The sequence below is a fragment of the Salmo salar genome, chromosome 26, assembly GCF_965601325.2.
Source record: "Salmo salar chromosome 26, fSalSal1, whole genome shotgun sequence".
NCBI classification, from domain to species: Eukaryota; Metazoa; Chordata; class Actinopteri; order Salmoniformes; family Salmonidae; genus Salmo; species Salmo salar.
The window spans coordinates 43586919-43611500 of NC_138316.1; the positions used below are offsets into that span (position 1 = coordinate 43586919).

Below are 24582 nucleotides of genomic sequence, written 5' to 3' on the forward strand. Positions count from 1 at the left end.
TACCTCAGAGCGTCTTGACAAGTGCAGTTCTTACAGGATTTATATTGTGACCGCTTCTAGATGCCCTGCCCTGAACGCACAAGGATTGGTGCCAATGTTTGATTGACATTAGGCCATAGCCTATATTCCCTATTTGCATCACTTTCTTGATATTGACCAATAGGCTACTCTGGGCGTAATGGGTTTTATAATGGAATACAATGTGTTTTTCTGGGCAATAGTGATTTGGCTACTCACCCGAGAAATACAGTACTGGTAGGCTTAAACCTAATAAATACTATTGAATGGATTGGAAACATTATTTAGATCTTTCTTCGACCATCCCATGTAGAGATCAGTGGAGGCTGCTGAGGGGAGGGCGGTTCATAAAAATGTCTGGAAAGGAGCGAATGGAACGGGACCAAACCGTGTGTGTTTAAAAATAAAAATAAACATCCATATATTTAATCTCACCCCGTTGCCTTAATGATTGTATTATTGTGTTTTATGTCAAAATGGACAACGAAAAACATGACAGTCTTGACACCGATTACTGTTAATGGTCCATTTCCCTCTGAAGCCCACGAGCAGTGTTATGAGTACAACTTGATAGTTAATGACAGCTTTTACCGGTAGCCCTATGCATTTCCCAAACAAAATGCATTTTATATCGAAAACACTGCATGTATTGCTTTTAATAGGCCTACCAATTTGGTATTTTGGGATATTTTATTAGGATCCCCATTAGCTGTTGCAAAAGCAGCAGCTACTCTTCCTGGGATCCACACAAAATATGAAACATAATACAGAATGACAAAATACAGAACATCATTAGACAAGAACAGCTCAAGAACAGAACTACATACATTTTTAAAAAGGCACATGTAGCCTACATATCAATGCATACACACAAACTATCTAGGTCAAATAGGGGAGAGGCGTTGTGCCGCGAGGTGTTGCTTTATCTGTTTTTTGAAACCAGGTTTGCTGTTTATTTGAGCAATCTGAGATGAAAGATAGTTCCATGCAATAAGGGGTCTATATAATACTGTACGCTTTCTTGAATTTGTTCTGGATTGCAGACATATTAGGGTGTTAAGACGTTAACTTATCCTACTGGATATTCTATAAGCATTGACAATTCACTGAGGACTTTATGCCCACACATGTGAAGTGTGTGTTTAAATAATTAGCATTTCATTAGAATTCCAAATGCTACGTAATGGAATCTGTTAATCTTCATCTCCCTCTAGACCCGGTCAGCCGTCTTCCCACCGTAACCCCGACATGGCCGACACAGGGCTATACCAAGGCCGTACTAAGGCCGTGAGTTCAGGTGAGACATTTCTAATTGTAATTCTAATTTTAGTCTTAAAAGTCAGAACTTCAACAAAAAATGTAAAATAATAAGAATATAATTTGTTTTATGAAAGAAAAGTTTAGATAATCTCCATCTCATTGGAGATGTTCAATAGTCAAGTCCAAAATCATAGATGTTGACGGCACCATCTCCAAAGCCTCCATTCAATCCTAGGTACATGTGGGTGATGCTATCTACCATCCTGCAGCACTCTTCCCTCTATACCAGTGATGGCCTCAGCATTGCATCTGTAGCCAAGCAGAGGAAGAAGGGAAGCAGCTGCTTCTAACCACTCTGGAGAGCAGTCCTTCCTCTTCACTCCAACCCAATCTACCCACCCCAATACAATCCCCTTCCCTCACACCAACCCCTTTAACCCACTCCAATCCCCATAATTTAATCTTTAGAAAACTTTTTGTCAATGCATTTGAATGCGTTCTGTTTTCGATTGGAACCACAATACATCTCAAATTAGGGGAATTTTCATTGTCACTTTACAGATAAATCCATTGATTTATCATCAGAGATAATAGAACTCACCACAAATGCAAGTATTTACTACTTCAACTACTTGTCAATCAATAACTGAGTAACTTGAATTAAACTGTGAGGCAACTGAGCCAGAGAAGCAAGCAGGAGGGCAACGATGACCTTCAGAAACTTTTAACAATGCCAAAAGATTGCAATGCAGTTCCAGTATCCCCAGATTTTGACGACAAGCCTTCCCACACATGGCTCCTCCTAGATGGATTAGTATGCATAGTTATGATGTTTCCCTGCATAAGCTGTTGAATTCCATAACAAATATGATCCTTTTAAATCTGTTCACTAAAATGTGGTGAAGTATTTCCATCTCATAATGTAACTTCTAGAATGGTGAGATTGTCATTGCATCCCACTCCTTCGAGGCATTGCTACACTAGTGACTAGTTGTACCCAAGAGTGTTGGGTACTGTTGGAGCTAGGAACACAAGCATTTCTCTACACCTGCAATACCATCTGCTAAATATGTGTGTGACCAATACAGTTTGATTTAGACTCTGCCTCGTCTAAGGCAGACTGCAAAATGAGTGTCTACTGCCACCCAGTGTATGGTTGTGGTAATAACACACAATATTGTATATTAATGTATTTCGTAAACCACTTAATGGCAGTGGAAATGAAACATGTTACCATTCCACAAGAGTATTTAATACTGTATGTATATGTTCCTGACAAAGAGGTTAAAAATACCACAGATTAGATTTTGACAAGCTAATATATGGTACCCATAAAATCGTGACTAGAGACAAGGAACAAAATATCGATGATCCCATACCTTCAATCTATTTGTTTGTGAACTAAAATGAAGATAAAACCCATAGTTAACAAAATGCCTTTTATTACATCTAAACTGCTATACATTAGACAGACAACATTCAATAAGTAAACAATTTCTTCCAACGCAAGTAATAAATATTCTGTTTTCACCTAGTACTTTCTACAACACATTGGTCTACTGTACAACGTTTCATCTTCCTTGAAAAGCCGTTTAATTCTCTGTTTGGAAATATGAAAGCAGAATCTGGGGGTTAAGGCAGTGGGTGCAGCTGTCAACTTATCCGCTCTTGAAATGAATTTAGTAAATTGGACCCTTTTTAGGTTAAAGTCCACTTTATTGTACAGGTTTTTCTATCTAAAAATATATAAATTAATTTCATCTCATGTTTTTGGATGACGCAAAAACCCAAACTAACACTGGAGGAACTGACACTGTTGAAACACATGGGATTGGGGGGTGGTGATACGGACATCATAATATTACCAATGGGGGGAGAGTGGGAGAGGACTTCACAATAAGGCCATTCCATGCCCATGTTAGGTTACACATAGCATTTTAAATGGGAACACATTCTACGACGTCTGCTCTCACTTTGTCTTAAAAACCGACAAAAGAGATCACAGAGATCTAGAGCAATGACATCAATAACAGATCTGAAACAAAAATAAATCAATCATCCAAATAAATAAAGACATTTGTGATTGGGTCAACTCCTAACCTCTAACCCCAAATCTTAGTCTCACTTTGTTGGTCTACCCTAAACCAGCGCTTCCCAAACTCTGTCCTCACACACACACACACATCCATGAAAATCAAACAGGTGTAAAAATAGATCCGATATATATATATATATAGATGACAAAATAAATAAAATACTGCACAACATTGTTTATACAGAGAGGACATTTTTAAAACACGTCTGATGCTATCAAAGAGCCAATCAGTTAAGAGTAGGAGAGAAGGGGGGTGGTGACAAGACAGGAAGGTCTCCATGGCTGCAAAGTTGACCTGTTATTTGCTCTGGTTCAGGATACTAGATGGAGAGTGATTGGGGAAGCTGTCGCAAGCGATTATCTACCTCAAGAGGGGAAAGCTAATTAGGCTTGAAGTGAAGAGCTGTGGAAGAGAAGAGGACTGAAGCACAAACACCTTGAGAGAATGACACTGCAGAAAAGCCTGACTACAAAGACACTCCGCAGAATGGTGGAATGGGCTACGGACAGACAGAAAAGACACTCAGCAGAATGGTGGAATGGGCTACGGACAGACAGAAAAGACACTCCGCAGAATGGTGGAATGGGCTACGGACAGACAGAAAAGACACTCAGCAGAATGGTGGAATGGGCTACGGACAGACAGAAAAGACACTCCGCAGAATGGTGGAATGGGCTACGGACAGACAGAAAAGACACTCCGCAGAATGGTGGAATGGGCTACGGACAGACAGAAAAGACACTCAGCAGAATGGTGGAATGGGCTACGGACAGACAGAAAAGACACTCAGCAGAATGGTGGAATGGGCTACGGACAGACAGAAAAGACACTCAGCAGAATGGTGGAATGGGCTACGGACAGACAGAAAAGACACTCAGCAGAATGGTGGAATGGGCTACGGACAGACAGAAAAGACACTCAGCAGAATGGTGGAATGGGCTACGGACAGACAGAAAAGACACTCAGCAGAATGGTGGAATGGGCTACGGACAGACAGAAAAGACACTCAGCAGAATGGTGGAATGGGCTACGGACAGACAGAAAAGACACTCAGCAGAATGGTGGAATGGGCTACGGACAGACAGAAAAGACACTCAGCAGAATGGTGGAATGGGCTACGGACAGACAGAAAAGACACTCAGCAGAATGGTGGAATGGGCTACGGACAGACAGAAAAGACACTCAGCAGAATGGTGGAATGGGCTACGGACAGACAGAAAAGACACTCAGCAGAATGGTGGAATGGGCTACGGACAGACAGAAAAGACACTCAGCAGAATGGTGGAATGGGCTACGGACAGACAGAAAAGACACTCCGCAGAATGGTGGAATGGGCTACGGACAGACAGAAAAGACACTCCGCAGAATGGTGGAATGGGCTACGGACAGACAGAAAAGACACTCAGCAGAATGGTGGAATGGGCTACGGACAGACAGAAAAGACACTCCGCAGAATGGTGGAATGGGCTACGGACAGACAGAAAAGACACTCAGCAGAATGGTGGAATGGGCTACGGACAGACAGAAAAGACACTCCGCAGAATGGTGGAATGGGCTACGGACAGACAGAAAAGACACTCAGCAGAATGGTGGAATGGGCTACGGACAGACAGAAAAGACACTCAGCAGAATGGTGGAATGGGCTACGGACAGACAGAAAAGACACTCAGCAGAATGGTGGAATGGGCTACGGACAGACAGAAAAGACACTCAGCAGAATGGTGGAATGGGCTACGGACAGACAGAAAAGACACTCAGCAGAATGGTGGAATGGGCTACGGACAGACAGAAAAGACACTCAGCAGAATGGTGGAATGGGCTACGGACAGACAGAAAAGACACTCAGCAGAATGGTGGAATGGGCTACGGACAGACAGAAAAGACACTCAGCAGAATGGTGGAATGGGCTACGGACAGACAGAAAAGACACTCCGCAGAATGGTGGAATGGGCTACGGACAAACAGAAAAGACACTCAGCAGAATGGTGGAATGGGCTACGGACAGACAGAAAAGACACTCAGCAGAATGGTGGAATGGGTTACGGACAGACAGAAAAGACACTCCGCAGAATGGTGGAATGGGCTACGGACAGACAGAAAAGACACTCCGCAGAATGGTGGAATGGGCTACGGACAGACAGAAAAGACACTCAGCAGAATGGTGGAATGGGCTACGGACAGACAGAAAAGACACTCAGCAGAATGGTGGAATGGGCTACGGACAGACAGAAAAGACACTCAGCAGAATGGTGGAATGGGCTACGGACAGACAGAAAAGACACTCAGCAGAATGGTGGAATGGGCTACGGACAGACAGAAAAGACACTCAGCAGAATGGTGGAATGGGCTACGGACAGACAGAAAAGACACTCAGCAGAATGGTGGAATGGGCTACGGACAGACAGAAAAGACACTCAGCAGAATGGTGGAATGGGCTACGGACAGACAGAAAAGACACTCAGCAGAATGGTGGAATGGGCTACGGACAGACAGAAAAGACACTCAGCAGAATGGTGGAATGGGCTACGGACAGACAGAAAAGGTTGACGGACAAGGTAATGTCAATGACTTCAACATAGTCTCTCCCTCCCTCCCTCTCTCCCTCTCTGGGAACAAAGAAAAAAAGCATCTGTTTTTGACTGTAGGTGACTGTGATGATTGTGACTGTAGGTGACTGTGATGATTGTGACTGTAGGTGACTGTGATGATTGTGACTGTAGGTGACTGTGATGATTGTGACTGTAGGTGATTGTGATGATTGTGACTGTAGGTGACTGTGATGATTGTGACTGTGATGATTGTGACTGTAGGTGACTGTGATGATTGTGACTGTAGGTGACTGTGATGATTGTGACTGTGATGATTGTGACTGTAGGTGACTGTGATGATTGTGACTGTAGGTGACTGTGATGATTGTGACTGTGATGATTGTGACTGTAGGTGACTGTGATGATTGTGACTGTAGGTGACTGTGATGATTGTGACTATCACTAAAGCAGGGATTTTGGAAAGTTTTAAAAGTCAGTACAGTAGCCTGAACAAACCCTGTATTTTATTTTCATATCGTCTATGTTGGCGGAAAACTGATTCAGCAGGAAAAAGTGACAAACATTGCTGTCATTGTTTGGATCCTGACACATTCTTTAATGTCTTCTGAAAGAGCTTACATGGCAGTTGTTGAGTTCCAATGACGAGAGTCTCCTGTATATTTAACCAGCAGTGACTGTTTAGCCTGAGCCTGGTCCTATACCTTTATATCCTGACTGGTAATTCACTCATTCTATTATAGTTACACGTTCACTGTGTAAATTCCTCTGTCTGTATTCTGTCTCTATATTATCTATCACTCAAAGCACCATTTCACCAGGTCACATTCTGACTGAGTCAATGTACTTGGTCAAAGTTGAGTTGGATGGAAACTGCCTCTCATATTAGCAATATCCCCATAGCATTTATAACACAGTAGATACGTCTGTCTCTGTCTCTACGGGGTACTCCCCTCCGCCTCTACGGGGTACTCCTCTCCGTCTCTACGGGGTACTCCTCTCCGCCTCTACGGGGTACTCCCCTCCGCCTCTACGGGGTACTCCCCTCCGCCTCTACGGGGTACTCCCCTCCGCCTCTACGGGGTACTCCTCCCTGTCTCTACGGGGTACTCCCCTCCGCCTCTACGGGGTACTCCTCCCTGTCTCTACGGGGTACTCCCCTCCGCCTCTACGGGGTACTCCTCCCTGTCTCTACGGGGTACTCCCCTCCGCCTCTACGGGGTACTCCCCTCCGCCTCTACGGGGTACTCCCCTCCGCCTCTACGGGGTACTCCTCTCCGCCTCTACGGGGTACTCCTCCCTGTCTCTACGGGGTACTCCCCTCCGCCTCTACGGGGTACTCCTCTCCGCCTCTACGGGGTACTCCCCTCCGCCTCTACGGGGTACTCCTCTCTGTCTCTACGGGGTACTCCCCTCCGCCTCTACGGGGTACTCCCCTCCGCCTCTACGGGGTACTCCTCTCCGCCTCTACGGGGTACTCCTCTCTGTCTCTACGGGGTACTCCCCTCCGCCTCTACGGGGTACTCCTCTCTGTCTCTACGGGGTACTCCTCCCTGTCTCTACGGGGTACTCCTCCCTGTCTCTACGGGGTACTCCCCTCCGCCTCTACGGGGTACTCCTCTCCGCCTCTACGGGGTACTCCCCTCCGCCTCTACGGGGTACTCCCCTCCGCCTCTACGGGGTACTCCTCTCTGCTATGAGTTTAGCTGCAGTGTCTCACAAACAACCAGGTGAAAACAGAGAGGAAGAGCGTGTGATAGGTGGAGGATACTAGACTGAAAGCAATGTAGCGCCCAGATACACATGCACTCTGTGTGGGTTGACTTCATTTTTGGTATTGTGCAAAAGGTGACAAAAGTGGTTGAATAAGCAAAACCAAAGCAAAAACAGAATATAACGAAGTTTCAAATAAAAGCATAAAATGACTGTAGAGTATTTCTCAAGTTAAATAGGCATTCTGTGTCTACCATAGTTTTCATAACCATACAAATGTGAACACATTTTCTGCTAAAATGTTGTCAAATTGAAATACTGGGCATAATTACTGCACAGATGGTCTATTGAAGGGGGGGAGAAATGAAAGGCCCAATGCAGCCGTTTTTATATCAATATCAAATCATTTCTGGGTAACATGAAGTACCTTACTGTAATAGATTTCCATTAAAATGGGCAGAATTTGCTTTTTAGGGGAAAAAAACATTCTAAAGCAATAATTTTGCCAGGACTGTCTGAGACTGGTCTGGGACTGGTCTGGGACTGGTCTGGGACTGGTCTGGGACTGGTCTGGGAGTGGGAAGGGGGGAAACTGAAAACTAGCTGTTATTGGCAGAGGTTTGGAAGTCTCTTTGCTATTGGTCTAGTAACCAATTTACCACATGGTGATGTTACCATGTAAACCTGCTGATTAGAAGGTTCTGTGTAGATTATTTTCAACCAGCAACTATCAGGAAATAAAACTGATTTACATTGTTTTCACACTTTTACAGTGTTAGTTTCATCAGCTGTTGTGCACTATGATAAAAACACCGGAAAACAGAATTGTGACTGCACTAGCCCTTTACAGAGATGAAAAGCAGAAATGTCTAATATTACCCACCTAGCTATGCACTCCTCACAGCATCAACCTGAAGTCCTTAGGGAATTCATATTTACGTCATTTAGCAGACCCAATTATCCAGAGAGACTTATTCACATATCTTACATATAACTTAGAATGCATAACACAAAACAAATTATACAGTAACAAACAAGTCAACCAGGGAAAAGATATTGTCTTGGAGAAGAAATTCAACTGTGATTTGAAAATGAAGAGTAGAGAGAGATTGATAAGTTGAAAATGTCAAGAGGTAATGCCATGGATGTGTGAGGAGAATCCCCATCAGATCGAACAGGATAAAAACCAAAGAAAAGTAATGAGATATTCAAGTTCAGATTATCGCAGGGCAACATATGTATAGCTGTGTGGATACATCTTCAGTCTCCACTTCAAAACAGCAACTGAAGTTACTTACGGGACAGAAAAAGTCTTCAATTAATTAATATACAAAAGTAAAAAGAGAAAATATACTTTTTGTTCTCTGTACACAGCGTTGCTCTTTTCGTACAAAAAAAAGAGCCTTCCTCCGTTTTTTGCACGGCTAGCGTTTCTGGTAGGTACCAGCAGGGAGCTGATCTAGGTCCAGTCTAGTCCGTCGACTTCAGAGATGAAACCCAGAGACCTTTCTGATATCTCACTGTTCTGGAATCAGTCTAGTGGAATGATGTCAGGGAGCCAGCTACCAACCGATAACTGTTCTGGAGTCAGTCTAGCAACACTAGGTGCCAATCCCATCCATCTGTGGGGTGTGACCAGTCAAACGTCACCTCGGGACCGGCTCCGCCACAGACAGGTATTCCACTGTTCTGGAGTCAGCCTTAACGACACAACTCAAAACCAGAGCTGTAGACTGGGTGGGACCGTTAAACTGTTTCTGGGTCAGTTTAGTCACGACGGCATCCTCCATTAAACAACCAACAAACCCTCTGTTTCGGAGTCAGTCGCTAGTCGCCCAAAACAAAATCGTCAGTCTAGTGAGATCACGTCGGGGATGGCTCCGTAGAGGGCTGCGGCCGCCGCCACATCAGCACTGGACCGACCTCCTACGCCGGGGTGTGTGTGTGAGTGCGTGGGGTGTGTGTGTGAGTGCGTGGGGTGTGTGTGTGAGTGTGTGGAGTGTGTGCTGTGAGTGTCTCTCAGACTGCTAGAGGATACTAGGCTACTGTTGCTGCCACCGCTGCTGTTTCCTCCACCATCCCCACCGTTGACGGGCGCCAGCGAGCCAGAGGAGGGCGCCCCAGATTGGTCCAGGAACAGCTGGGAGGAGGACGAGGAGGTGGTGTAGGGACGGAAGTGGTTGAGAAGGAGCTCGTGGTCGTCTGACGCGGAGGCAGCAGCGGCGGCGGCCATCACCATGTTGTAATGCTTCAGAGGAGGACAAACAGGTACATTCACATCACCATGTTGTAATGCTTCAGAGGAGGACAAACAGGTACATTCACATCACCATGTTGTAATGCTTCAGAGGAGGACAAACAGGTACATTCACATCACCATGTTGTAATGCTTCAGAGGAGGACAAACAGGTACATTCACATCACCATGTTGTAATGCTTCAGAGGAGGACAAACAGGTACATTCACATCACCATGTTGTAATGCTTCAGAGGAGGACAAACAGGTACATTCACATCACCATGTTGTAATGCTTCAGAGGAGGACAAACAGGTACATTCAGTTATATTCATCTTGTGACCAAAGCCACGTTCTGGGGACGTCTTTAGACGTTATAGTGTTGACTTTAAAATGAGGCCCACAGGGGTGTTCCACATAAAACATACCTGATGATTGTCCCCTTGTAGAAAGGAGAAGAAATTCAGATCTGTGAATAAAACACGGACCAAACACAACATCCAGTCATTCATTTTATTCACAATGGACCATGATCAGTACAGGTTCAACTGACTCAGTCAGACAACTTAGTGTTTACTGTATACAGGGGCATTCTGGTCTCCACAGACCCTGAAGAGACTCCTGAAGAAATGTGTCGAGGCAGTGTGTAGTAGTAGGTTGGTGTGTGTGTGTGGTTGTGTATGTGTGTGTTACCTGTGAGCTGGTTTGGGGCGTGGTAGTATGGACGGTAGTCCTGGATGAGGGGAGGTACAGGGGGGATGTAGCTGGTGTCCACAGACGGCATGCTGGGGGTCCGGCTCACTGGGGACACCTGGTGGTGCAGGTTCAACACTCTGCAAACAAACAGACACACAGCACAGAGAAAGAGACAGAGAGAATATTAACACACACAGAGGTGTGTGAGAGACAGAGAGAATATTAAACACACACAGAGGTGTGTGAGAGACAGAGAGAATATTAACACACACAGAGGTGTGTGAGAGACAGAGAGAATATTAACACACACAGAGGTGTGTGAGAGACAGAGAGAATATTAAACACACACAGAGGTGTGTGAGAGACAGAGAGAATATTAACACACACAGAGGTGTGTGAGAGACAGAGAGAATATTAACACACACAGAGGTGTGTGAGAGACAGAGAGAATATTAACACACACAGAGGTGTGTGAGAGACAGAGAGAATATTAACACACACAGAGGTGTGTGAGAGACAGAGAGAATATTAACACACACAGAGGTGTGTGAGAGGTGCAAGAGAGGGGCGAGAGAGAGGGGTGAGAGGTGAGAGATGTGGAAGGGGTATGAGGGGTGAGAGGGGAGGGAGGCGAGATTGGTGCGAGGTGTATTGGTGGAGGTGGGCCTCACCCCTTGTTGACGATGGGAGGCGAGGTGGGGGACAGGGAGGGGCAGGCCCTCTTGAGGGGCGGTTGGTCATCATCGTCGTCCTCTGAGGAGCTGTCCAGGGTTAGGTCGATCACCTCCACCTTCATCCTACTGCTGCCCCCGTTGTGGGACGACGAGCTCCTCTGCTCCCCTACCGCCGACCGATGCAAGCCTGGGGGAGAGAGACACGGGAATCACGGCTTCAATCAATCAATCAATCAATCAATCAATCAAATGTATCTATATAGCTAGCCTATTTTGCAGTGATTTACACACCCCAGCCTAGAGTAAGTGGCAACACAGTGGACTGGTCATGAGACATATAGTGTAATGAAAACAAGCCAGGATAATATCATCCAGTACAACGAGAGACAGCCTGTTGTTCCAGCACTGTTCTAACACACATTCTTATACAAATCAAGGTCCAATGAACAGAGTGGAATCAGGTATGTTAAAAGCTGCAGGGCTGGACCAAAAGCCTGCCCTTACACACCGCCTCTCTCACCTTCCAGTCCGTTGCTGTAGGAGGCTGACGAGACCTCCTGTACTTCCTTCTTTGTCCTCATGGGGGCCCAGTAGCCATCCTCCTTAAACTGGATCTCATCACAGTCTACACAGCTGTTCAGGATCTCCATAAACAACCTGGACAAGACAGACACAGAAACAACAGTGTGAAGCTATACTGTACATGTCCTCACGTTGTGTTACAGTCATTGTGTGTAGTGTTATTCATGTTGTTTACTTGGTGTGTGTAAATACATCTATACACTACAGATTGTATAGCATAGAAAACACCATCTGAATTTCTCCTGTAGGAATGAATAGAGTGGACCTGTATACAGTATAACTGAATAGAGTGGACCTGTATACAGTATAACTGAATAGAGTGGACCTGTATACAGTATAACTGAATAGAGTGGACCTGTATACAGTATAACTGAATAGAGTGGACCCGTATACAGTATAACTGAATAGAGTGGACCCGTATACAGTATAACTGAATAGAGTGGACCTGTATACAGTATAACTGAATAGAGTGGACCTGTATACAGTATAACTGAATAGAGTGGACCCGTATACAGTATAACTGAATAGAGTGGACCTGTATACAGTATAACTGAATAGAGTGGACCTGTATACAGTATAACTGAATAGAGTGGACCTGTATACAGTATAACTGAATAGAGTGGACCCGTATACAGTATAACTGAATAGAGTGGACCCGTATACAGTATAACTGAATAGAGTGGACCTGTATACAGTATAACTGAATAGAGTGGACCTGTATACAGTATAACTGAATAGAGTGGACCCGTATACAGTATAACTGAATAGAGTGGACCCGTATACAGTATAACTGAATAGAGTGGACCTGTATACAGTATAACTGAATAGAGTGGACCCGTATACAGTATAACTGAATAGAGTGGACCCGTATACAGTATAACTGAATAGAGTGGACCCGTATACAGTATAACTGAATAGAGTGGACCCGTATACAGTATAACTGAATAGAGTGGACCTGTATACAGTATAACTGAATAGAGTGGACCCGTATACAGTATAACTGAATAGAGTGGACCCGTATACAGTATAACTGAATAGAGTGGACCCGTATACAGTATAACTGAATAGAGTGGACCTGTATACAGTATAACTGAATAGAGTGGACCCGTATACAGTATAACTGAATAGAGTGGACCCGTATACAGTATAACTGAATAGAGTGGACCCGTATACAGTATAACTGAATAGAGTGGACTTGTATACAGTATAACTGAATAGAGTGGACCCGTATACAGTATAACTGAATAGAGTGGACCCGTATACAGTATAACTGAATAGAGTGGACCCGTATACAGTATAACTGAATAGAGTGGACCCGTATACAGTATAACTGAATAGAGTGGACCCGTATACAGTATAACTGAATAGAGTGGACCCGTATACAGTATAACTGAATAGAGTGGACCCGTATACAGTATAACTGAATAGAGTGGACCCGTATACAGTATAACTGAATAGAGTGGACCCGTATACAGTATAACTGAATAGAGTGGACCCGTATACAGTATAACTGAATAGAGTGGACCCGTATACAGTATAACTGAATAGAGTGGACCCGTATACAGTATAACTGAATAGAGTGGACCCGTATACAGTATAACTGAATAGAGTGGACCCGTATACAGTATAACTGAATAGAGTGGACCCGTATACAGTATAACTGAATAGAGTGGACCCGTATACAGTATAACTGAATAGAGTGGACCCGTATACAGTATAACTGAATAGAGTGGACCCGTATACAGTATAACTGAATAGAGTGGACCCGTATACAGTATAACTGAATAGAGTGGACCCGTATACAGTATAACTGAATAGAGTGGACCCGTATACAGTATAACTGAATAGAGTGGACCCGTATACAGTATAACTGAATAGAGTGGACCCGTATACAGTATAACTGAATAGAGTGGACTCGTATACAGTATAACTGAATAGAGTGGACCCGTATACAGTATAACTGAATAGAGTGGACCCGTATACAGTATAACTGAATAGAGTGGACCCGTATACAGTATAACTGAATAGAGTGGACCCGTATACAGTATAACTGAATAGAGTGGACCCGTATACAGTATAACTGAATAGAGTGGACCCGTATACAGTATAACTGAATAGAGTGGACCTGTATACAGTATAACTGAATAGAGTGGACCTGTATACAGTATAACTGAATAGAGTGGACTTGTATACAGTATAACTGAATAGAGTGGACTTGTATACAGTATAACTGAGAAGATTGTTTATGTACATACTGTGGGTCAACTAGCGGAATCCCGCCTATGGTTTGATGTGACTATCTGGATTCAGTACCATTTCATGTTTGAAGAACACAACCACAGACCGTTCAACTCAACAACCCCCCAGCTAAGCACAAATTCATGCTGCTAATCAACTATTGTCAACTTCCTGTTTATTTTGATCACTGCTCACCCAAAATGTCACCCTATGGGTGAATATTGAATTTGTGCAGAAAAATAAGTTGGTTGCAACTGGGGCCATGTAAGGAATTGTTGGGCTACACATTTTAAACCCACAGGTCACCATCTTATGTGACCATTAAAGTCTGAAACTGGGGACAGAAAATAAACAAACTAAACCCAGAGGAATATAAAGTGGTCAGTGGCACGTTCCCGGATGATGTGCTTCTTTCGAGCATAAAATTAAGAAAATCTGCACAAAATTGTAGGGGCAGACCCCGCCGCAAGTTTCTGTGATACGGTATAATAACATAGATGTATACAGTATACACAGTGCCTTCAGAAAGTATTCATACCCCTTGACTTATTCCACATTTTGTTGTATTACAGCCTGAATTTAAAATTGATTAAATACATTTTTTCCCCCTCACCCACATACAATACGCCATAATGACATCACAATAGGCCATAATGACATCACAATACGCCATAATGACATCCCAATACCCCATAATGACATCCCAATACCCCATAATGACATCCCAATACCCCATAATGACATCCCAATACCCCATAATGACATCACAATACCTCATAATGACAAAGAGAAAACATGTTTTTAGACATTTTTGCATATTTATTGAAAATTAAATACAGAAATATCTCACTTACATAAGTATGCACACCCCTGAGTCAATACTATGCAGAAGCTCCTTTGGCAGTGATTACAGTAGAGTCTTTCTGGGCAAGTCTCTAAGAGCTGAGTCATTCTGGGTAAGTCTCTAAGAGATTTCCACACCTGGATTGTGCAACATTTTTCCATTATTCTTTTCAAAATTCTTCAAGCTCTGTCAAATTGGTTGTTGATCATTGCTAGACAACCATTTTCAGGTCTTGCTATATATTTTCAAGAAGATTTAAGTCAAAACTGTAACTTGCCCACTCAGGAACATTCACTGTCTTCTTGGTAAGCAACTCCAGTGTATATTTGGCCTTGTGTTTTTGTCCTACTGAAAGGTGAATTCATCTCTGGTGGAAAGCAGACAACCTGGTTTTCCTCTAGGATTTTGCCTGTGTTTAGCTCCATTCAGTTTATTTTATATCCTGAAACTCCCCAGTCCTTAACGATTACAAGCATACCCATAACATGATGCAGCCACCACTATGCTTGAAAATATGGAGAGTGGTAACTCAGTAATGTGTTGTATTAAATTTGCCCCAAACATAACACTTTGCATTCAGGACAAAAATATAATTGCTTTGCAACATTGTTTGTATTATTACTTTAGTGCCGTGTTGCAAACAGGAACCATGTTTTGGAATATTTTTTATTCTGTACAGACTTCCTTCATTTCACTCTGTCATTTAGGTTAGTATTGTGGAGTAACTACAATGTTGTTGATCCATCCTCAGTTTTCTCCTATCACAGCCATTAAAATTTGTAACTGTTTTAAAGTCACCATTGGCCTCATAGTGAAATCCCTGAGCGGTTTCCTTCCTCTCCGGCAACTGAGTTAGGAAGGACACCTGTATCTCTGTAGTGACTGGGTGTATTGATAAACCATCCAAAGTGTAATTACTAACTTTACCATGCTCAAAGGGATATTCAATGTCTGCTTTTTTTATTTTTACCAATCTACCTATAGGTGCCCTTCTTTGCTAGGCATTGGAAAACTTCTCTAGTCTTTGTGGTTGAATCTGTGTTTGAAATTCACTGCTCGACTAAGGGACCTTACAGATAATTGTATGTGTGGTGTACAGAGATGAGGTAGTCATTCATGTTAAACACTATTATTGTACACAGAGTGAGTCCATGCAACTTATTATGTGACTTGTTAAGCACATTTTCACTCCTGAACATATTTAGGGTTGTCATAACAAAGGGGTTTTAATACTTACTGACTCAAGACATTTCAGCTTTTCATTTTTTATTAATTACTACAAATTTAAAAAAAAACATACTTCCACTTTGACCTTACGGGGTATTGTGTGTAGGCCAGTGACAAACAACTGTAAATGTAATCCATTTTAAATTCAGGCTGTAACACAACAGCATGTGGAATAAGTGAAGGCATGACTCCTTTCTGAAAGGCCTGTAGGACCACTATGTTCTGTATTAAATGGTGACACTAAGAGCTGGTACAGGGTTGTGGGTCTCACCCGTCAATGATGAGATGTTCGTAGGGGGCTTTCTTATCACAGACGGGACAAACCCAGGTGGGTTTCTTCTCATTCATCTGGATGTACAGCGTAGCGTCAAAACACTGCAGGTGGGAACACGTCAGCGCCCGGCATGGGATCATCAGCCGCATCTTCCCCAGCTGCACACACACACGCCACAGACATAGCAGTTAAGAGGTGATAGGGGTATTGAGACAACTCGGGACACACACAGTAAAGTACAGTAATAGAGGTATTAAGACAGAGTGTGTGTGTTTACCGGACAGAGCAGCGACACACGCAGGCTGGTGGTGGCGATTTCACTGTCTGGATCTGCCGTTAGCTTCTCTTTGACTGCAGGGGGACAGAGAACAGCATGAAGAAGAAGCAGGGATCATGACCACCTATACAACACCTGCACAACCATCTACAGTAGATGAACACTTCACATGGAATATAGTACAGAGCTCCATGACAATACAGGACAAGGCTAGCGTGGTTTAAACAGGCCAGAACTAAATATGTAGCTAGATACATTTGTGTCATGGACCCGTTCAGTCAGATCCATAGATATACATTTAACCTAGCATGCTAACAGTGCTAACAGTGTAAATAGTGTGTCGTCCTGGCAACCCTTACTGAGTGCTCTGGAATGGTCTGGGTTCCTGATGCCTTTGGACCGTAGTCTCTGCAACAGTACTGTGGACGACTGCTGCTTGACCAGGTAAACCGCCAGAGAGTAGCTCTGAAAACACAGAAGGTGCTGTAGGGTTGTTAAAATCACTCTCCTTTTCATCCAGATCACTGCACTTTTCTACGCACTTTTATTCATGTGTTTTTGCCCCATTGTTGTTATCAAACCAAAACATTATTTATACAGCACATTTCTTACAGGAGTAAATTCTAAGTGCTTAAAACATAATATAAATTGGCCTCCCGAGTGGTGTAGACGTCTAAGGCATCTGTATCGCAGTGCTTGAAGCACAACTACAGACCCGGGTTCGATCCCGGGCTGTGTCGCAGCCGTCCGCGACCGGGAGACCCATGAGGCGGTGCACAATTGGCCCAGTGTCCTCCGGGTTAGTGGAGGGTTTGGCGGGCAGGGATGTCCTTGTCCCATCGTGCACTAGCGACTCCTGTGGCGGGCCGGGCGCAGTGCACGCTGACACGGTCACCAGGTGTACGGTGTTTCCTCCGACACATTGGTGCGGATAGCTTCAGGGTTAAGTGGGCATTGTGTCAAGAAGCAGTGCAGCTTGGTTGGGTTGTGTGTTTCGGAAGACGCACGGCTCTCGACCTTCGCCTCTCCCGAGTCCGTAGGGGAGTTGCAGCGATGAGACAAGATTAACTACCAATTGGATACCACGAAATTGGGGAGAAAAAAGGGCAATAATAATAAAAAATAATTAAAAAATATATATATATATATATATATTGGGGAGAAAAAGAGGCAATAATAATAAAAAATATTTAAAAAATATATATTTTTAAGAAAAAAATATAAAAATACAAAAAAAACAAATAATAAAAAGATCAGAAAGATAAAAAACTAAACGAATTCTAGAATTTTTTACAATTAAGATAGAGAATAATCAAATGAAGAGAATTTTAAATGTATCATCATATCTTACCCTTCCAACCTCTGAGGTCCAAGACACCACGATGGTGTTGGGGACTGTGGTGGATAGTCTGACCACTGAGGTAATGTTGATGGGCCGGCTGGGGCGCTTCGGCTCCACACCATTTTTCGTTGGAGGAAGATAGCCCTGAGAGGGGGGGAGAGAAAGAAAGAAAGAGAGAAAGAGAGAGAGAGAGAAAGGTCACACTCCACATCTCAATCAACTGTTTATTGTCATTGAAGATATGGTTTGTGTTTAACTAGGAGTACTGTACAGTGTGTAACCAGGAGTACTGTACAGTGTGTAACCGGGAGAACTGTGCAGTGTGTAACCGGGAGAACTGTGCAGTGTGTAACCGGGAGTACTGTACAGTGTGTAACTGGGAGTACTGTGCAGTGTGTAACCAGGAGTACTGTACAGTGTGTAACTGGGAGTACTGTGCAGTGTGTAACCAGGAGTACTGTACAGTGTGTAACTAGAAGTACTGTGCAGAGTGTAACCGGGAGTACTGTACAGTGTGTAACCGGGAGTACTGTACAGTGTGTAACCGGGAGTACTGTACAGTGTGTAACCGGGAGTACTCTACAGTGTGTAACCGGGAGTACTCTACAGTGTGTAACCAGGAGTACTGTAAAGTGTGTAACCAGAAGTACTGTACAGTGTGTAACCAGGAGTACTGTACAGTGTGTAACCAGGAGTACTGTACAGTGTGTAACCAGGAGTACTGTACAGTGTGTAACTAGGAGTACTGTACAGTGTGTAACCAGGAGTACTGTACAGTGTGTAACTAGGAGTACTGTACAGTGTGTAACCAGGAGTACTGTATAGTGTGTAACCAGGAGTACTGTACAGTGTGTAACTAGGAGTACTGTACAGTGAGTAACTAGGAGTACTGTACAGTGTGTAACTAGGAGTACTGTACAGTGTGTAACCAGGAGTACTATATAGTGTGTAACCAGGAGTACTGTACAGTGTGTAACCAGGAGTACTGTACAGTGTGTAACCAGGAGTACTGTACAGTGTGTAACTAGGACTCCTGTACAGTGTGTAACTAGCAGTAGTGTACAGTGTGTAACTAGGAGTACTGTACAGTGTGTAACCACAGTGTGTAACCAGGAGTATTGTACAGTGTGTAACTAGGAGTACTATACAGTGTGTAACCAAGAGTACTGTACAGTGTGTAACCAGGAGTACTGTACAGTGTGTAACTAGGAGTACTGTACAGTGTGTAACTAGCAGTACTGTACAGTGTGTAACTAGCAGTACTGTACAGTGTGTAACCAGGAGTACTGTACAGTGTGTAACTAGGAGTACTGTACAGTGTGTAACTAGGAGTACTGTACAGTGTGTAACCAAGAGTACTGTACAGTGTGTAACTAGGAGTACTGTACAGTGTGTAACTAGGAGTACTGTACAGTGTGTAACCAGGAGTACTGTACAGTGTGTAACTAGGAGTACTGTACAGTGTGTAACTAGGAGTACTGTACAGTGTGTAACCAAGAGTACTGTACAGTGTGTAACCAGGAGTACTGTACAGTGTGTAACTAGGAGTACTGTACAGTGTGTAACCAGGAGTACTGTACAGTGTGTAACCAGGAGTACTGTACAGTGTGTAACCAGGAGTACTGTACAGTGTGTAACTAGGAGTACTGTACAGTGTGTAACTAGGAGTACTGTACAGTGTGTAACCAGGAGTACTGTACAGTGTGTAACCAGGAGTACTGTACAGTGTGTAACTAGGAGTACTGTACAGTGTGTAACCAGGAGTACTGTACAGTGTGTAACTAGGAGTACTGTACAGTGTGTAACTAGGAGTACTGTACAGTGTGTAACCAGGAGTACTGTACAGTGTGTAACAAGGAGAACTGTACAGTGTGTAACTAGGAGTACTGTACAGTGTGTAACTAGGAGTACTGTACAGTGTGTAACTAGGAGTACTGTACAGTGTGTAACTAGGAGTACTGTACAGTGTGTAACAAGGAGAACTGTACAGTGTGTAACAAGGAGAACTGTACAGTGTGTAACTAGGAGTACTGTACAGTGTGTAACTAGGAGTACTGTACAGTGTGTAACAAGGAGAACTGTACAGTGTGTAACTAGGAGTACTGTACAGTGTGTAACTAGGAGTACTGTACAGTGTGTAACAAGGAGAACTGTACAGTGTGTAACAAGGAGAACTGTACAGTGTGTAACTAGGAGTACTGTACAGTGTGTAACTAGGAGTACTGTACAGTGTGTAACTAGGAGTACTGTACAGTGTGTAACCAGGAGTACTGTACAGTGTGTAACTAGGAGTACTGTACAGTGTGTAACAAGGAGAACTGTACAGTGTGTAACAAGGAGTACTGTACAGTGTGTAACAAGGAGAACTGTACAGTGTGTAACAAGGAGAACTGTACAGTGTGTAACAAGGAGAACTGTACAGTGTGTAACCAGGAGTACTGTACAGTGTGTAACTAGGAGAACTGTACAGTGTGTAACCAGGAGAACTGTACAGTGTGTAACCAGGAGTACTGTACAGTGTGTAACCAGGAGTACTGTACAGTGTGTAACTAGGAGTACTGTACAGTGTGTAACTAGGAGTACTGTACAGTGTGTAACTAGGAGAACTGTACAGTGTGTAACAAGGAGAACTGTACAGTGTGTGGAGTTGTGTTTCTTACCGGGAGGTTGCATGGCTTCCCGTTCACCTTCACACACAGATTGGGCGGAAAGTGGTCTTCCTGAGGACAACTCGTCTCAGAGAGACAAAACCTGCAGACAGACAGACAGACAGACAGACAGACAGACAGACAGACAGACAGACAGACAGGACCATGTCAACCATAATGGGCAGATTGCAATGAAGACTGGCAATTAGATTATGGCCAGCTGATCTCTCGGTAAAGCATCAATACATCCTAAATTCACCTGATCTCAATTGCAACCAGCATTGCCCACCCCCTAACCCCTCCCTAAGACAGATGTCAGGGTTATGTTTCCACCCCCTAACCCCCCCTAAGACAGATGTCAGGGTTATGTTTCCACCCCCTAACCCCTCGCTGAGACAGATGTCAGGGTTATGTTTCCACCCCCTGACCCCTCCCTAAGACAGATGTCAGGGTTATGTTTCCACCCCCTAACCCCTCCCTAAGACAGATGTCAGGGTTATGTTTCCACCCCCTAACCCCTCCCTAAGACAGATGTCAGGGTTATGTTTCCACCCCCTAACCCCTCCCTAAGACAGATGTCAGGGTTATGTTTCCACCCCCTAACCCCCCCTAAGACAGATGTCAGGGTTATGTTTCCACCCCCTAACCCCTCCCTAAGACAGATGTCAGGGTTATGTTTCCACCCCCTAACCCCTTCTTAAGACAGATGTCAGGGTTATGTTTCCACCCCCTAACCCCTCCCTGAGACAGATGTCAGGGTTATGTTTCCACCCCCTAACCCCCCCTAAGACAGATGTCAGGGTTATGTTTCCACCCCCTAACCCCTCCCTAAGACAGATGTCAGGGTTATGTTTCCACCCCCTAACCCCTCCCTAAGACAGATGTCAGGGTTATGTTTCCACCCCCTAACCCCTCCCTAAGACAGATGTCAGGGTTATGTTTCCACCCCCTAACCCCTCCCTAAGACAGATGTCAGGGTTATGTTTCCACCCCCTAACCCCTCCCTAAGACAGATGTCAGGGTTATGTTTCCACCCCCTAACCCCTCCCTAAGACAGATGTCAGGGTTATGTTCCCACCCCCTAACCCCTCCCTAAGACAGATGTCAGGGTTATGTTTCCACCCCCTAACCCCTCCCTAAGACAGATGTCAGGGTTATGTTCCCACCCCCTAACCCCTCCCTAAGACAGATGTCAGGGTTATGTTTCCACCCCCTAACCCCTCCCTAAGACAGATGTCAGGGTTATGTTTCCACCCCCTAACCCCTCCCTAAGACAGATGTCAGGGTTATGTTTCCACCCCCTAACCCCTCCCTAAGACAGGTGTCAGGGTTATGTTTCCACCCCCTAACCCCTCCCTAAGACAGGTGTCAGGGTTATGTTTCCACCCCCTAACCCCTCCCTAAGACAGATGTCAGGGTTATGTTCCCACCCCCTAACCCCTCCCTAAGACAGATGTCAGGGTTATGTTTCCACCCCCTAACCCCTCCCTAAGACAGATGTCAGGGTTATGTTTCCACCCCCTAACCCCTCCTTAAGACAGATGTCAGGGTTATGTTTCCATCCTCATTGCGACGAACATTTTCCAAAATAATTTCGCCTTCTGGTGGGAATTATCTTCGGAACATATTCGTATGACAATGAGCAAAAAATGGTTTTCCCTCTTTTTCTCCCCAATTTCGTGGTATCCAATTGGTAGTTAATCTTGTCTCATCGCTGCAACTCCCCTACGGACTCGGGAGAGGCGAAGGTCGAGAGCCGTGCGTCTTCCGAAACACACAACCCAACCAAGCTGCACTGCTTCTTGACACAATGCCCACTTAACCCTGAAGCTATCCGCACCAATGTGTCGGAGGAAACACCGTACACCTGGTGACCGTGTCAGCGTGCACTGCGCCCGGCCCGCCACAGGAGTCGCTAGTGCACGATGGGACAAGGACATCCCTGCCCGCCAAACCCTCCCCTAACCCGGACGATGCAGGGCCAATTGTGCGTCACCCCATGGGTCTCCCGGTCTCGGCCGGCTGCGACAGAGCCTGGACTCAAACCCAGAATATCTAGTGGCACAGCTAGCCCTGTGATGCAGAGCCTTAGACCACAGCGCCACTCGGGAGGCCGGGCAATTTATCTATTTGACAATCATTCCGTACAATCATTCCTTGTTTACCAGGGCAAATCTACTATGGCAATGTAGCCTACCGTATATGTTGTTTGAATGGAAAAATCCTGGTGTAGGATACACTTTTAGTTTCAAATTCATTCAAATTAATTCATTATTTTATTTGTCCTAATAAAAAAAAATGTAATTTCTTATCAAGAGGTTCGAGGCTAAAATTATTAAACTGTAGGCTACAAAACATTTGAAAGTAAATTGCAATTGTATTGTATTTTGAATCAAATTCTATCATATTCTAATAAAGTTATTTAAAAGTTGAACAAAATGACGTTCTAAACATGATTTTTTTGTGTCCGTGGTTCGGCTGGTAGTTAATAGTAACATGTCCTATGTTGTGTGGTTATAGCAGAGAATTTCTTTCATTTGTGGAACAGCGTGAAAACCTTCAATAGCTCAACTTTATATGTTCTGACAGGACTACAAGGCCTGTTGTACTGAAAAACGATGTCTGAATTGGAAAGAAATGTGGTATAGAGTCATTTCATATTCTTTGGAAGTCGTTATCTGAACCATAGAAAAAGATAAAGTGCTTTGTTTTATAATTATATTTAAATTGTGCTTCACACAGTTGCTGCAATCCATATCACTTTCATTTAAAACGTGGTAATTCATTAACACTTGGTCTTCAATGGCCTACCTTCATTTTCACAGAAGATACATAAATAATTTGGCTTAGTAAATGTCTGTAATTAAACGTGTTAACTAAATCACTGCATTTGACATAGGCTACATTTCCAGTCTAATAATTATATTTCAGTTGTAGGCTGTGTCATATTCTTTCATTTATGTTTTTCATATTTCCATTTTGTGGTTCCTAATAGGATGTTATGTCATTGGGGTGGGAGTAGTGAACAAATAATGATGATTTCCAATGCCATTTCCTCTGTCGAGTATAAAGCAAGGTAACAGCCATTTCCTCTGTCGAGTATAAAGCAAGGTAACAGCCATTTCCTCTGTCGAGTATAAAGCAAGGTAACAGCCATTTCCTCTGTCTAGTATAAAGCAAGGTAACAGCCATTTCCTCTGTCGAGTATAAAGCAAGGTAACAGCCATTTCCTCTGTCTAGTATAAAGAAAGGTAACAGCCATTTCCTCTGTCTAGTATAAAGCAAGGTAACAGCCATTTCCTCTGTCGAGTATAAAGCAAGGTAACAGCCATTTCCTCTGTCTAGTATAAAGCAAGGTAACAGCCATTTCCTCTGTCTAGTATAAAGCAAGGTAACAGCCATTTCCTCTGTCGAGTATAAAGCATGGTAACAGCCATTTCCTCTGTCGAGTATAAAGCATGGTAACAGCCATTTCCTCTGTCGAGTATAAAGCATGGTAACAGCCATTTCCTCTGTCTAGTATAAAGCAAGGTAACAGCCATTTCCTCTGTCTAGTATAAAGCAAGGTAACAGCCATTTCCTCTGTCTAGTATAAAGCAAGGTAACAGCCATTTCCTCTGTCTAGTATAAAGAAAGGTAACAGCCATTTCCTCTGTCTAGTATAAAGCAAGGTAACAGCCATTTCCTCTGTCTAGTATAAAGCATGGTAACAGCCATTTCCTCTGTCTAGTATAAAGCAAGGTAACAGCCATTTCCTCTGTCTAGTATAAAGCAAGGTAACAGCCATTTCCTCTGTCTAGTATAAAGCAAGGTAACAGCCATTTCCTCTGTCTAGTATAAAGCATGGTATATTGATCAGGACCTACATAGTGGGAGGATATATTGGTCAGGATATATATTGATCAGGACCTA

At 43.8% G+C, this 24582-nt stretch overlaps 1 protein-coding gene and 1 pseudogene across 2 annotated transcripts in view; both read right to left on the reverse strand.

Annotated features, from left to right (window-relative positions):
- Nucleotides 1-2703: 2703 nt before the first annotated feature.
- Nucleotides 2704-24582, reverse strand: part of LOC106595921 (E3 SUMO-protein ligase PIAS1) — a 153967-nt gene continuing 132088 nt past the window's right edge. The window contains exons 5-14 of one of the 2 annotated variants that reach the window (XM_045708972.2): nt 20683-20773; nt 18032-18166; nt 17040-17145; nt 16681-16754; nt 16401-16561; nt 11759-11895; nt 11236-11425; nt 10562-10701; nt 10297-10337; nt 2704-9881 (exon numbers count right to left, since the gene is read on the reverse strand). In XM_045708972.2, coding sequence (XP_045564928.1) covers nt 9483-9881; nt 10297-10337; nt 10562-10701; nt 11236-11425; nt 11759-11895; nt 16401-16561; nt 16681-16754; nt 17040-17145; nt 18032-18166; nt 20683-20773 — 1474 coding nt within the window. In that variant the 3' untranslated portion in view covers nt 2704-9482. Of the gene's footprint in view, nt 9882-10296; nt 10338-10561; nt 10702-11235; nt 11426-11758; nt 11896-16400; nt 16562-16680; nt 16755-17039; nt 17164-18031; nt 18167-20682; nt 20774-24582 lie in introns of both variants that reach the window. The other variant, XM_045708971.2, reaches the window with a different exon arrangement.
- LOC145864313 (uncharacterized) lies at nt 18495-20658 on the reverse strand (annotated as a pseudogene).